At 43.3% G+C, this 15,987-nt stretch overlaps 1 protein-coding gene across 2 annotated transcripts in view; it reads right to left on the reverse strand.

Moving 5' to 3' along the window:
* Positions 1 to 1,077: 1,077 nt before the first annotated feature.
* The window catches only part of LOC119436742 (exonuclease mut-7 homolog), an 89,023-nt gene continuing 74,113 nt past the window's right edge, over positions 1,078 to 15,987 (reverse strand). For both annotated transcript variants that reach the window (XM_049659935.1, XM_037703726.2), the window contains 4 exons: positions 7,871 to 8,053; positions 5,144 to 5,197; positions 4,865 to 4,996; positions 1,078 to 2,271 (listed from right to left, as the gene is read on the reverse strand). In XM_049659935.1, coding sequence (XP_049515892.1) covers positions 1,867 to 2,271; positions 4,865 to 4,996; positions 5,144 to 5,197; positions 7,871 to 8,053 — 774 coding nt within the window. In that variant the 3' untranslated portion in view covers positions 1,078 to 1,866. The remainder of the gene's footprint in view (positions 2,272 to 4,864; positions 4,997 to 5,143; positions 5,198 to 7,870; positions 8,054 to 15,987) is intronic.

Consider the following 15,987-nt stretch of genomic DNA (forward strand, 5'->3'; position numbering starts at 1 on the left):
TGTACTTACCGGACGTTCACTACGGCGTGGCTTCACAATACAGGCTTCACCAACCTATAGCCCCAACCATGACAGGTGGAAGAACATCCACCTTGTGCGGACGCTTTTATTGGAGGAGCACTGTCATGCTAGTCATTAAATATGCCAGAATTTATAATGCTATATCCCCAATGGTCAGCGTTTGGGACCACGTGGCAAATATCACAGGTTGTTGGGCTAAAGCATCTGCCTCTGTCGTATACTGTCTCCTACAGTCTGTTAACGTCAGTGCGCGAAACTGCCGGGAAATGTCCCTATACTATTGACAGCTCAGCATTTACAAAATCAAAGAGCACATGAACGGGCACTAAATTCGTCCATTAATGGGCAGCTGTGCCAAGCCATGTGATTTTGTGGGAACATCGTAGGAGATCAAAAAAAAATTGTTATCAGCTATCGCTAACAAGCAGAGTTTCTTGATAAAAAATGGTTATTACTGGTAGGAGACAAAGAAAAATCTGCAGCATTTTTTTTTTTTTAGCGCACGCAAAAAGTCCCGAAGCTTCTACTTCTACACCCGCCCAAGGATGCCAGCGTTACGAAATAAATGACCTGCTTTGCACACGAATTATGTAGGCAACACAACTACTCCCATCTTGATAATAATGTAGACATACAATTCCTCAACGCGAATAGCACCTGGTTTTTCAGCCACAACTACCACAAAAGGAATTCGCCGTGATTTCTGTTCGGAAACTGTTAACCAAATGTAAAAACCTATTAATGAACAGGCTTTGTTCAAAAAAAAGAAAGAACGTTATCGCGATTTGTGAGTAAACATGCAAGTTTCCAGAGTCAATGCTATCGCTAGCGCATGGAATAACATTAATAATAATAATAATAATAATAATAATAATAATAATAATAATAATAATAATAATAATAATATGAGACAAACGGACGAGCAAGAATAGCATTTGCATTCTGAGAACTTGCATTGTGGCATTGATGCACTGCAAGAGAACATGACTTGGTGGCGCCCGCAGGGGTCAAAATAACAGCGCTGCACGTCATTGTAGAAGCACCGAGTTCGAGAAGACCGGGAAATGAAAAGGCGGTCTCCCGCCAGAGTTTTATTGAACAGCTCGTCCATCACTCTTTTGCATATACAACACAAAGGAAGTCACTGCAGTTAATCTCCACAGTGAGATCATACTCTCGTCGCCCAATTTGACTCGATTTCTAGAGACTCTGTTTCACTGAGCCAACATTTAAACACATTTACTGGAGCACGCTGTGTCTGCCATCATTTTCGCTCCTTTTCGCAGGGTATGTTGGCTTTACGAGAGAAAAATGGCAGGCCCCTATCGACTAACGCGAATAAATTCAAGTTGAAAAGGAAAAGAAACAAACCAAGGAAGAAAGACGCTCACAGTCAGACTTTTTCGGGGAGTATACTAAGATTTCTTTGTTGATTTCCCAGTGAATGCTGTGTACAAGCATTAGGTTAATTGTCGGCCGAATGAGATGCGCAGACTCCAGATTTGTTTGTTTGTTTGTTTGTTTGTTTGTTTGTTTGTTTGTTTGTTTTGTAAAACAGTTTTGTTTGTTTGTTTGTTTGTTTGTTTGTTTGTTTGTTTGCTTGTTTGCTTGTTTGCTTGTTTGTTTGTTTGTTTGTTTGTTTGTTTGTTTGTTTGTTTGTTTGTTTGTTTGTTTGTTACCCTTTCGAGACGTTCGTGCTGACGGAAGCACTTAGCAAGACGTTCCCACGAATTCCAACAAAAAAGTGCGTAACATGACGACGTCGAAGGTGTCTGCACGTGCAGGTGACTACAACGCAGCAGCAGTACGTAGCACGAACGACTGCCGACTGCACGCTATCTGGCCTCAGGAGGAAGTTCCGTCGCTTTGGTGGCAACAGCCGGTCTCCGTCGTTGTGACGCGATCAGCGCAACTCTCGGAGCCCGGCGATGGCTCAACGAAGATGAGGTCGGCTAGCCACAACTGCTTCCTGAATCGGCCGTGGTGGGAGCCATCCCAGTAGACCTTGCCGCAGGCCACACACACGTAGAACGTCTCCACGTGCGAGAGATACTCAAAGACGAGACCGTCGCACTGGACCAACTTTCCGTTGTTGAAGCGGCCGGACGTGAAATCAATCGAGCAGTCGGGTCCGTAGGAGCGAACCAGGGGCTCTCCGCCGGCCGCCGCCTGGCCCTCATCTCGCAGGCACGCCTGGAGCTGCCACATGTCCGCGGACGGCACGAGCGCGTAGCGGGACGCGTTGCACTCCTGCGCGAATGAGCATAGTAACAACGTGTATACAGTACGTCGCAAAAGAGTACAGACAACCGCTTTCGTCGTCCGAGCTTGCCAGTTTCTGTGTAAACATGGGAGCTACAGTTTCCGGCAATCGTTGGCACCAGGAATTCAGTCAGGGCCTCGCTGTAGCCGAGTGCCGGAAGGCGCAGTGCACAGCAGCCATGCAGCACGCTGTGCCAAAGAGTTCGGTGGCCTTGACAATATATTGCGACAGAGGGTGCGTGCTCTACACAATATACAACGTTCCTATATGAGAAGGCGAATGCCACATGCCAGTTATAACGAAGAACGAAAAATCGTAGCCGACAAGGACGAAGAGGGCGTGCACAGGACAAGCGCTATACAGTGAATTCAGCGCATGCCCTATGTCTTCATCCTTGTGTCTATTGAGTTATGATTCTTCGTTCTTCGCTATGAACCAACTAGCCAAAAAGAAAAACGTTTCGCTGCCTGTTGGCTGAGCTGTAGGCTGGACACGCGCAATGCTTCGGCTGTCGCTGAAAGCGCTGCGTACAGGGGTACATGCAAGTCTCTGGAACACAGACATTGCCAACCAGCCAGTTATACTTTGCTGCCAAAGACTGAATTCCTTCGCGGTATAAGCACGCATTCACATGCCTTATCGTCGTGAGCACTCTGAAGCTGCGTACGTGTATATATGCGATCTACGAAGTGTATCTTTCGATTGCCGGGCATTGACATTCAAACGCTCGAGCTTAGCAGAAAGAAATTGAGACTTTAATTCCTTAGGCATCTACTTCATACTAACAAATTATCCCTAGACCCATCTCCATACTTATCGCAGTTATCGACTAAATCCCACTCGTCACCGTGGGCAGGACACGTTAACACTATTTTTGCCACGAACGAACACGTTCAAATGTTCTTTTTTTTTTCGAACTATTAAAACGTAATGAAATTGTTCAAGTGCATCCCGGTCCTAATTTGCAATATTAATTTTCTACTTTAGCGCTGTATCATTCTTCATTGTTTCGTTTGTTTCTGTTGTATGTACTTGGAACCATGTGTCCGCTGTTACGAACATAACAGCACCAAGGACGCGAGGAAATTCAGTATTTTAGAAGTGCCCGCGTCCAGCCGACCTATATATGTGAGACCTATATATAGTATGAATGCTGGAGTCGCAATGGCGACGGGTTGCGAGCGAATGGTCCGGTCCAACTGAGTGGACGAACGACGGCGTCTCGGCGAGCAGCTGTGGCCACGTCGCAACGTGACTGACAATCAGCGACATCGCTCATTAGGTTTTCCGTTTGTTCGCTACATCCGCCACAAGCGCGCATGGGCTAAAGCGAGCTGCGCAAAGAGACTATACGATCACACAGTTTAACACACGATACATGTAAACAGGACAGATGCACACTCACGACCAACTGCATTGTCTGATCGAGGAAATGGTGTGCAAAGTCATGCGCACCTAAAGGCAGGAGCCGATCGAGATACAAAAGAACTATCCTGAATCCTACCACATAAAGAATCGGGGAACCCCTTGCATTAGCGACGCGTCTATTTGCCTGTTCGCTTCAAAAAAAAAAAAAAAAAAAGACATTCTCTTGAAAGGAGGATTTGATATCGGGGAAACACGTGCTTGATACCAGACGGTTTTGGTTATTATGTCTGCGCCGGGTGCGCATGCCTGGTGCTCTGCACCTTGTTTTCTGAATTACAGAAAAAAAAAAAAAAAAAAAAAAGTTAAGTCGTGGGTGCGCACTAAGTTGTGTGTCGGCTATTGGCGCCTAAGGTTTTCTTATACCCAGAAATGAACCGACTAGCTCACCAGCAAGCGCTTTAAGTACTCCGTAAGAGCACCGTAACAGGCAAAACGATAGCCCGAGTGCGGAGGCAAGAGCACCCGGCGCATGTGACGCGCTGCCGCGCGTATAGTGCATGCGTCGCTATGCAATGGGGACATCCATAGTCGTTATGACATTCATCGCTTTGGAGACATCCGACGACGGGTGCTTACATTGTTCCATGATTCGTCTGCACTGTTAGAACCTGTGCTGTTCTAACAGTGAGCATCAAGCGTGATTATACAAAATTTAGTTAGCTCAATTTCACAATAAACCTTTTTGTTGCGTTAGACAATCTTTGCAGCGTTTCCATGACGTTCTGAGGCGACCAGTCGCAGATTACACAGATATACTACTACCAACTGCGCGTGTTAAAGACGATTTTTTAACGTAAACTTGAGCGCCTAGCTTCACAACGGAACAGTTTGCATGTGATTGTTGCTACACTGTCATGCTTGCGGCTGAAGCACGTTGTCTCAGCTCTCGCTCGCTCGCTCGCTCGTTCGTTTGTTCATTCGTTCGTTCGCTCGCTCGTTTATTTATTTATTTATTTATTTATTTATTTATTTATTTATTTATTTATTTATTTATTTGGTTCCCTGCATCACATTAACGGCATATTATACACCGCAGAAAATTTCAACCACGCCACGGGCTCGGAGTTCTCTATCGTCCTCAGTGGATGCGGTCCGAAAGGCTAACGATCACGGACCCGCACCAACGTGACTCTAACGCGAAACGACACTCACCGTGCACCTTGTCAAGATGTCCTTTTCTCTAACCACCACGTTGTAGAATTTGAGCACGTCCTTCAGCTGTTCTCGAGCGGAAGCCACATTGTTCACGCAAAAGCACTGCTCACGTGCGACGTACTGCTTCATCTGCCGCCCACAACAATAGAGACAGAGAGAGGAAAGAAAAGAAAAACATTAAAGTGTGTTACCGCATACAACTGCGTAACGATAATCAACTAAAAAAAAAAGAAAAGAAAGATAACAAGAGGAAGCAACAGGACAGCGGAGCTATACCTTTTTATACGGAGCACCACACGTGAGGATAACCCGGCTTTCCTTCTGTGCGAGCTGAAAAGGAGTAGGTCGTTTGTTGGCCATTAAACTCCTTGCCATACAATGTAACTGTCTCAACACAAATGAATCCAGTTAGTGAAACATCCTACCATTCGCAAGCCAACGCGAAGTGCAGCAGAGCACTACCATAGCAAATCTTTCAACTTCTGATTCCCAAGTGGTTCCCGCCATTAAGGCAACCGCCATTATAGTTAAAGCAACAACCGTATCATCAGCACGACAGACACACACACAAATAAAAGGTGCCAGAATGAACGCTACACTCAGGCCCTCAAGAAATTATTTATGTCCGCTCTCATGTGCCCGTCGTGCTAACGCTAAGTCACCAGCAGTCCATTTTATTTTATTTTTATTTATTTATTTTTTGAGAGGGGAAAGGGGGGGGGGGGGGGTTCAAATCCTCAAACTGATGGTGCTGCCCGTAATGCAAAAAGCACGGCATTTTTGCTGCCTTCAGTATACCGGTAAACGCTTCAACCTGCGACACTTATTTGTACGCAGAAATAAACGAAAATTCACGGCAAGCAGCGGAAACAAAAAGACATCCTAAATAGTCGCGTCTTCCTTTGGGCAGCCTTCAGCATCGACCATAGATACGACCGAGCGTTTCGCTTCTCGCTGTGAACGTTTTACCGGTGTCAGCGTGAAACTGCCACCAGTCGAGACATTTGTCCCCAAAATCTGCCACGAAGTCGCACATCACTGTTCTACATTGTATTTATGTCCTTCACAGCACAAGGCAGGCTTATTTATTTATTTATTTATTTATTTATTTATTTATTTATTTATTTATTTATTTATTTATTTATTTACAACAATGTACTACATGGTTAAGTTGCGTACAATTTACGCTGATAATTAAAAAGGTTGTCAGCAAATATTAGTTAATTAGGTTCTGCTAAATGATCCGAGAAGGAGTTTTCTTTTGTCCGCCTTTGTTCCAAATTTATTATTATCGTATTATCGTGCCTCGAATCCTCTATTTCTAATAATTATGGACTGTCGTCGCTGAAACATTCTTTATGATAAAGGATGAAATAAAAAAAAGAGAAAACACACACCCACCCACATAAGCTCGTAAATGTAGACAACAATGTAGGCACCATGAAATTAGCAAAGTGGAAAGTGGAGCTATATATGCAAGGCACTGCAAATAAACAAGATGTTTTCTATCTCTGTCCCTTTGGATGCAGCAGTGCACGCCCTGTTTTACAATGTCGAAAAAAAAATACAGCAACTGATAGCTTAGAAACGTAGGCAACGAAATTCTCACAGAAATCCACAAAGAAATCAAACACTGAAGATAAATAATTCAGTTATTGAAGTTGTAAGCAACTTCAAATATCTTGGTGTAATCTTTGATGAGTACATGGGGTGAACCTGACCACACCAGGCACATTTCATCAAAACTGTCACGCGCATCCACGCATAAAACTAATATCAATAAGCTTCTAGTTCTGCGAAAAGAGCAATAAGACATAGGTGGAGTCAGTTGCAGAACTCATACACATAGCCTTTTTCTTAATTACAATATTCTCCATGTGGACCTTCTTTTCAATACAGATTATTATATTCCCTCAGATTTTCTGTGCTAAGTGTTTCTGAACGTCTTAAGGCCCTCTCTTAAATAACATGCATACATCACCGTATTTCTACAAGACAGATAAGTGCTTAGTTCCAACCCGCCGTGGTTGCTCAGTGGCTATGGTGTTGGGCTGCTGATCCCGAGGTCGCGGGATCGAATCCCGGCCACGGCGGTCGCATGTCGATGGGGGCGGAATGCGAAAACACCCGTGTACTTAGATTTAGGTGCACGTTAAAGAACCCCAGGTGGTCCAAATTTCCCTAAATCCAGTATACGGCGTGCCTCATAATCAGAACTGGTTTTGGCACGTAAAACCCCATAATTTAATTTTTTTTTTTAAGTGGTTAGTTCCGCGTGTAAGAACAAACTACGGAGAACAGAGCCTACAATATTTATTGCCTACAACGTTAAATAAGTATGACGGCCCCCACGATGTTTATACTCCGTCATCCGTTTCCTTTAAGCTATAATTTATTAAAATTATCAAATAATATTGTTTCCTAATACATGACTTGTTTGCATTTTTGTGTGCCAATTTAGTTGCAGATCTTCCATTCTCCAATATTTTCTGGATTGTTATTTCGCCATTGCCTGCTGGCACAAATTGTGTCTACGTGCCACCCCTGTATAATATATGATTGTATTTGTTTTCTGTGCCCCAGATGTCCTCAGGCTAATTTTTTGTAGCTTTTTGCCTGAAGTCCGTTTTCTAATTGACTGGGACGAATAAAGCACTAATTAATTCATACCATTCGTTTATACACTATTGTATATAGCATTATAAAAGAAAGGCAAGCCGGGTGTACCGCGTAATAATTCGGGTTTGGCTTCTTTCTTTGTAACATACGAGCAAATTAGGCCTAACGGAGTTTTCTGCGCTCGGACTTCGGATTCAGATGCTTCGACATTGATTTTTAGCGCATACGAAAGAGCATGCCGGCGGATGAAACTTTTTTTTTTTTAATTGAGTACATTTGCAGCAAACAACATCAGCCAGCTGGGTGGCCAGGATAAAGGCTGTTTAGGACATCTTAATTGAGGACCACTGACCACACGTGCACGCCGCCCATGTCTATACCCACCTTGACGGCTTGGTCGCGGTCGTCGCCATCTCGGAGGATGATGGTATCGATACCGCAGAGGCGCAGATACCGACCCAAACCCTGCACCATAGTGTCCGCGATGACCCGAAACTCGGCCACGGGCAGCATCTGGTCGGAGCGCACGAAGAAGCACTCGTCGGCGCACGTCATTTCCTCGCCCACCTGAAGCAAGTGATCACCAAATTTCAGACTTCACGAACTCGTCCTACTACAAGTTGCGCTACAAGTGGGGACACGGCCAAGCGGAACACAATACATCCCTCATTTGCCTCGCAGTATACGTGTGATCACTCGGTTGCATTATTGTTTGATTGGGTTTAATTAACGTCCCAAAGCAACATTGCACTCTTAGAAGAAAGGTCGCATCAGTTACTAACGAAAAACTAGCAACTGCTTGTCACAGAGTTAACGAAGGTGCTCGTGGGGTGCTAGTGGGCAACGACATTGGTAGTTGCATTTACTCCCAAAAGGAGGCAAGCACAGGTAGTCAGTTTATGCACCATAAAGAGTAATGGCGCAGGTATAATGGTACTTCCCAATTAAGCTAGTGGGACATTTTTTTTTTTTTTTTTAAATCACGAGCGGTTCTTCCATTGCCAAGAAACAATTAGGTCGCTTTTCTAAAAATGTAATACAATACATATGCGAAATTAAGAAAGAAAAACCAGGACAGCATTGCCGCGCAGTTCAGTGTAATTTATAACACCATCACAGGTGAGGGTCCCGACAGGAACATTAGGTTGCGTGTAATAACTGCACTGTACAGAAAGGAAAAAAACGACAAAAGGAAACAATACATCGCACAATACAATGATCGGGATACTATAGGTGACATGTTCTAATAACAACCTTACGAGTATATACGTATAGCCACAACTTGTTGCAGCATAGGTTGTACCGGTGCGCACCTGAGTATTGTTGGGACTCGGCTAGCGTTTAAGCCGGGGATCTTCCAGTTGCAGGAATGAGTACGTCCGGGAGTAGGAAGGAGAGAAAAAGGGTTGATTTTACAATATTTACAGTGGCTCCAGATATGGAAGCCCACTCCATGTAGGAGCACTTTGACTGTCTGACTGATCACTACATATCTAAGCACACATCAGAACAGGTCAGGACACACACCAATTGTATCCGCTTATAAAGCAGTCGTCTTCCCTAGGTGACCAGACTAGGGAATCTTATCACTGTCTCGGCCAGTTACAATCGTCGGCCGTTCACAATTAATGTCCCGCCCATGACGTCGCACCGTTCCGCTGGCCTCCGCCTCCAATGTTGCACCCTCGCCCTCGCATTCGCCGCAACTGCGTCGCCATCTGGGAAACCGAGATCGTCGCCGTTCCCACGGTAGTAATTCCACAAAGTTGGTCCTCACATCAATCAGTGGCATCTCCGTGACGGTCAGCTTGTCATGGTCGGTGTCGGGCACTGTCACCGTCTGGACGGCGCTGATGAAAGGGGCTGCCTCGGGGGCAACACCCAAAGAAAGCACGTTTCTGTCTTGAGACGTAACAGTATTTGGATATATACAGTTTTGATCATATATTTGTATTATGTACAGTATGTGCACTTATATGAGCCACAATGCAGCACTGTAAAAAATAAATGCGAAAAAAACAGACGGAAAATTTCTATTTTTACTACAGAAAATTTATTTCAGTAAACAAAGAGAGTATTTCATTTCAAAAATGTATTTTTCCTGTTTATGGCCAAAGAAATGATTTTTCTTGGTTTTAACAGACATTGGTTCCCATACGGTAAAGTGAATTTTTTTTCATCCCTGGACACATCCTTCCTTCCTTGTCATCAATAATGTGAGTGAATTGGCATTTGTTCGTCTCTTTACTATCCTCAATTAACATTTGTGTGCAGTTGGAATCAGCTAGCGCAAGACGGGGGTAATTGGAGCTCACAGAGAGAGGCCTTCGTCCTGCAGCGGACATAAATATAGGCTGATGATGATATAAATATATATATAAAGATCTTGCATACGCGAGCCAATTATTAACTTATGCATGTAATTTGCGTGTATATATATATATAAACCGGAAGTCACCGACACCACGTGGGGTGATCATTTTTAAGTTTTTCGGTATTTTTAAAAATCGCCTTTTGTATATATAACATAACTCTAGTCCTTGAAATGGATTATTCAGACAGGCGGACATACTTGCACGAAAAATTTAAACACATATTACAAAGATCACTAATTGCCTTAATTAATTTACAGTGCACATTGCAATTTACGAATTGTAGCCGGTGAATTTGCAAGCTGTATCCACTTGGAATGAATTTATAGAATGACACTAGCAAGTGTTAATAGTGAGTCTATGGCTTCTCTGACCTAGACTAGACATGCATTTCTGACCGTTGAACGGTTATGTTTCTATCTGTTTTATGTATACGTGAGTCACATACACCTATTTTTCCGATTGTAATATGCGAAAGGTATCTTTAAGTGAATAATATGCAACGTTATAATATATTACCTTACAGATTTGGCCACCGTTTCAAGAAACGTGAACGTTCACTGGTGCGTTCAGAACAAGTCATTAAAGTCTAAATGGCTAAAGAAGAGTGCTGACAAATTGAAACGGCACTTCTATGGCTGGATAGCGACGGCCTATTCCGACATTGATGCCAGAGAATCACTTATGAATGATTTTTCAGTTTTTAACTGGCCCAATCAGGAGTCCCTTCCCCTGGCCCCAAAAACAATGAAGCGCTCCGCTTCAGGGAGGACCCATACTGCAAGAATTGCTGCATTGAGTAACCACAATGTTTATGCGGTGGTGGTGTTAGTGGTGGGCTGTATAGCAGCAAATGGCGGGCTCAGCCTGGCGATCGAGGCCGGCAATTTCTCTGCCTGGGAATCTCCCACAACGTCATTGCAGTATGTCACCACATGTCCATCAAAGCATGTCTCTCTCAGTAATGGAAGACTTCAAGCTTCTTGCGAGCTATAACTGACTCTTCTGGGAACGCAAGGTGTTGCAGGCACGCATGCGGAAGGTAATTCTGTTTCAGGTTCTCAAGCAGAGCGTCCTTTTCACATCGGTATTTTGGACAAGACAACCGATAGTGTTCAATGTCTCCCATCTCTTCGCATGCAGTCCAGTTCGGATAATCGATACGACCCGTCTTAAATAACCATGCTATAGTGTATTAGATCATATCTTGTGAGCAAGGTGTTCGTACGTTACAGCACAGCCCTTCTCGAAAGCGCGCACATCAAGCGAGTTTTCAGAATCGTTTCTGATGTGTCTTCACAAGAAAATAAGGGAAGATAACCGAAGAAAAATTTGAAAAGCACTTCATAGTGAAAATAAACTACGTGTGAAGGGCTACAGGAGACGTATTGAAAGAGCCAGTCCAGCTCATTTTATTTACTGTGTTTGGGCAATGTTAATAAAAGTAGGGAGGAAAGTAACGGTGAATTGATTACTTTTTAGTAATTGCTGAGTTACTTTTATGGGGATGTTAACCGTAATCAATTACATTTCGGAAAGAAATAATTGTAATTGTAATCGGTTACTTTTTTTTTCCAGTAACGTGTACAACTCTGCACTCCCCTGCAATACCTTTTTTTTCTTTCTTTTTTTACGACATGACTCTTGCGCGAGCAATGACTATAGCAGTACTTACCTAACACTTTTATGTGCCATTAGCATAAATTGAAACACGAACAGGAAGTAGCCTAACAGAACGCCTGCAATGATGCCTATTACGCAAAACTACATTGAAGTACAGCATTTAATCGCTCTCTAACCACAGTTTCCAAGCCTGTAGTAGTCTCAAGTGTACGTTTAAGCCTCCGAGCTAATCCTACTTTTACAAATACAGGCAAACCTGGACACAAAACAAAGTATTTGAGCCGTTTTTGAGTTGTTCACGTTTGTATTTATGCTGATAGTATGTAGGGGCCCAGAGTAAGGCCGAAGGGGAGGGGGCTTAGTTTTACCGTGGTTAGGTAGCTATAACAACCAGAAAAGCATAATCCTATAGAAGCTTTCTTCCTGTAACATCAGGCGTGCCCCAGGGCAGTGTTCTGGGGCCATTATTGTTTTTACTTTATGTAAATGACATAGTTAACGTAGTACTACCAAGAACTCAAATCAGACTGTTCGCAGATGACTGTGCGCTTTTTCGTCAGGTTACTTGTGCAATCAAGAGAATTTGAATTTTAGTCATTTTAATAACATATTAAACTGGTGTAATGAACATGGTATGGCTCTGAGCGTACAAAAAACTGTTTATCTTTGTGTATCTCATACAAAAACACCTCTCGATTTTATGTATAGCCTTGGCTCATCATCACTGCAACAGGTCACCAACTACAAATATCTCGGCATAACAATAACTAATGACCTGTCTTGGAACCTACACACAGACAACATATGTTCTGCCGCCTTCCGCGAGTTGCGTTTTCTAAAACATAAGCTTAGAAATACTCCTTCCAGCATTAAACTACTCGGTTACTTTACGTATACAAGACCTAAACTAGAATACTCGTGTTGTTTGGGACCCCTTCACTAAAGCTAACATAAGATAACTTGAAGCTCTACAAAGAAAGGCTGTTAGGTTTCTGTATTCTAAATTTAAAATTACAGAATCACTCTCTGAATTCATGGCTGCTAACAACATTGAAAAACTTGTACTACGACGAAAAAAGAACCGCCTCCACTTTCTTTACCTACTTCTTAATCATAAGTTAGCCCTTGACCCACATGCATATCTCCTCTGTCCACTAGACATACACGACATCATCAAGCCCATTCTTTAACTCCGTATTTTGCTAAAGCTAACGCTTTTCAGTTTTCCTTTTTTCCGCGTGCTGTATTAGAATGGAACTGCACGTCTAAGTAACTTTAGCCAATTTTATGTAACTTAGAGCCTTTATACGTACTGTTAATTAGTTTTATGTTTCAATTTGCATAATTTTTCCCATGTTACATACCATGTTAATTGGTGATACATACTGTTAATTGGTGTTATGTTTCCATTCTGTGTAATGATTTCCTATGTTATCTTTTGTGTTTGTACTTTTATCCTGCCTCTTGTACCTGTTCTGCTTGGACCACTTCTTTGTCTGCAGTATGAAATAAATAAATAAAATAAAACTTGAGAAATATACACAGGCATAGTTGAATCCTTAGTCCCGTTGCACAGCTTCTCGATGAACACTGAGTTCATAGACAACTCGCGAGACAAAAGAGATGAAATGCTCACCGTGAATGAAGATCCAATCTGGTTTAAATGGCTTAAATGTCTAACACCTATTGATAAGACATTTACATACAGGAAGTGAAATATCCAAGCAATTGGGCCTAAAGGCATAACGAGACGGAATATCCACAATGTCTGAACGTCCAGTGTTTACGAATGTCCAGGATCCCCTTTCACCCTTGAGGTATTTGGGCTCACTGGACATTCAGAAATAGATGGCGCCGCCGCAACCTTCCAACCAATCCCCCCCCCCCCCCCCCTCTTTGTCATCTGGTTTTCCGTTTGAGGAGTGAAAGTCAGTTTCCACGTTAATCTCAAGTACTTCCAATTCCCTCGGTAATACAACACTGTCAGGCCTGTCAATGGTTTAAAATACGACGGGGTGTTTGGAGCAGCAACATAGCGGACGCTAGTCACAAAATCGGGGAACGTTGCAAAGGACGCCTTTCACAGCATCGACTTCAAAATAATGCGAAACTATTTGTGAATGCCGCACAAGAGCTGCAGGTCCCACAGGAGGTGCACGCAACTAATGCTTCTTCGAAGGCAAACAAACGTTATACCTCGCTATAGTCGGATACAACTTAAGTCTACAGTGAAGCCCCGCCCACGCCCTCATAACTGCCAACCACTGTTCCTCCGCGAGGCTGCAAATAGTTCGTACTTCAAACTTTCCCTGGTACCTAAATAAGGCGGTAACCACAAAAATAATATTATAAGCGCGTAATTTTATATGTTTTCACTCGTCTATTATAGTGGAATTTGCAAGTACAAGTACAGTCATATCAAGTACGACGCCATTTTGAAAAGTTCACATGACGACAATTTTGTTTGCTTCTGGGATTGGCTGGCAGAGTAACACAATCCTGCGCAGTCCGTGTGCTTTATTGCAAACTGCCATGGAGGAAAGAAACAAAACATTTCAACTGCTGTTTTTTTTTTTAAGTTTTATCCGACTACTTAAAAAAAAAACAGCACTTGGCAAGAAAGGCACACGGACCGCGAGGGTTTGGTGGTTACCGTACCCGCGCCACCGTAGCGTGGGGTTGTGTTACTCCGCCAACCAATCACAGAAGCCAACAAAATCATTGTCATGCAACCTTAAAATGGTGTCGTACTTGAAACCTCCGGTAGCCACCCTACCTCCAGATCGTCTGCTGTTATTGAAGAGTCTTTTCATCGGCGGAAGCAATGAGGTGTGCAACAGACATGGACAAAGTGTATGGAGTGTGAGCATTTCCCTCTTCAAAAGTCCGCAGTACAGTTCATTTCACTGCCAAGTCCGTTTTCCTCATGAAACTTGACAATAAATAGTTGCAGCGAACTAAAGTTGTCCCCATTTTCTTGCGCTTCAAGTCAAGCATGAAGCAAGACAGCATTTTCGACGTCTTTGCAGTTCCTTACTTCCCACCCTAAAACCAGGTCTCTTCGTATGGATCGTGCGTATTGATAAGCCGTTCGGATATATATTTTTTTTAGCGAGAAGTGCTATTGATCGAGAACTCAACCTAAATTCAGTTGTACCCATGAGTTCATCGTATCGTAAAATCCATACTGTTAAAGTCACTATATATGTTTCATTGTAATTTTTTGTGGTTGGGCAGGGCCACTGAAGAACCGCTGTTGGCTTGCTGGCGTGCTTCCCGAACTGGCCGCAGGCGTTGCGGGCGTCTTTTTAACCAAAAGCACATAATTTTCAGCTCGGTTTCAAGATTTCCGGACGCTGTGCAATGCTGCCGTTGCGGGCTGACTCGGCTGCTAAGCCCAAGGATGGGTTCAATCTCAGCCGCGGCGTCTGCGTTTCGATGGAGGCGAAACACAAGGCGCCTGTATACTGTGTGACGTAAGTCGACGTTAAAGAACCCCAGTTGGTAGAAATTATTCCACAGCCCTCCACTGAGCTGTCCCTCATTACCAATGTGTCGCTTTCACCAATTATCCAGTGTCCCTTAAGACCCACGAGCTGTGTTTGACGATTTGAGGGCTCTGTGCATTTATTTTATGCCTAAACAAACTGTCTTTGTACAGCCTTGAGCACAATCATCCTAATACCAGTGTAATCATCTTAATTGTGCAGTGTGATGCACTCTTGTAGTACAGAGCAAGCAATTGGTTTCGGTAACCATGAACATTAAACGGTGGAGAATTCGTTTCAAATGTATTGGGTGCACACCCGATTCATGCACTGGCCTTATGTTAAGCTCACACATGACGTTACTGCAACTGGCACAATGCAGCTAAGAGGCCATGCACTGCTTGTCTCATAGCCAATATGCAGCTTTGGGAGGTTTAACACCACATACCATACCATACATAACAGTGTGTGCAGACGTCAAAGGATGTAGCATCCTTGATTAGCAAATGCCATGAACAGAGTACTGCAAACATAATTTCTGGCTGTTTGTAATGTTACACATTAAGAAATTGAGCTGCATGTGACAAGACATTTGCGAAGTTCTTGTGACCAAGATAGGTACTTGGTTGAGGTGCATTGGGCACTTCAATGGTATAAACAGGCAATATTTAATTCATGAGATACTGTAACAAAACTAATTTATGTGTAGTACCATTATATAGCAGTCCGCAAGGCAATGTTGCTGGGTCAACTTTTCACTGTTGATCGTGTTAACTTAGTGTCGTGGCAAGACATCTTTGTGACACAGACTAGTAGACGGGCCTTGTGTTAATTTTTTCCATTCAAACAATATGTGGTTTTGGGCCCGAGCACTGGCCCGAGTGAAGAGACCCAAGACTCAGTGAGGCTTCAGTGTGACAAAAGAGCATGCATTATACTAGGACAACATACACCTATGAACAGATGTACATACATACATAGCATTGACACTAAAAGATTTATGTCTCTCTCCCTCTGT

Source organism: Dermacentor silvarum, chromosome 1 (genome assembly GCF_013339745.2).
Source record: "Dermacentor silvarum isolate Dsil-2018 chromosome 1, BIME_Dsil_1.4, whole genome shotgun sequence".
NCBI classification, from domain to species: Eukaryota; Metazoa; Arthropoda; class Arachnida; order Ixodida; family Ixodidae; genus Dermacentor; species Dermacentor silvarum.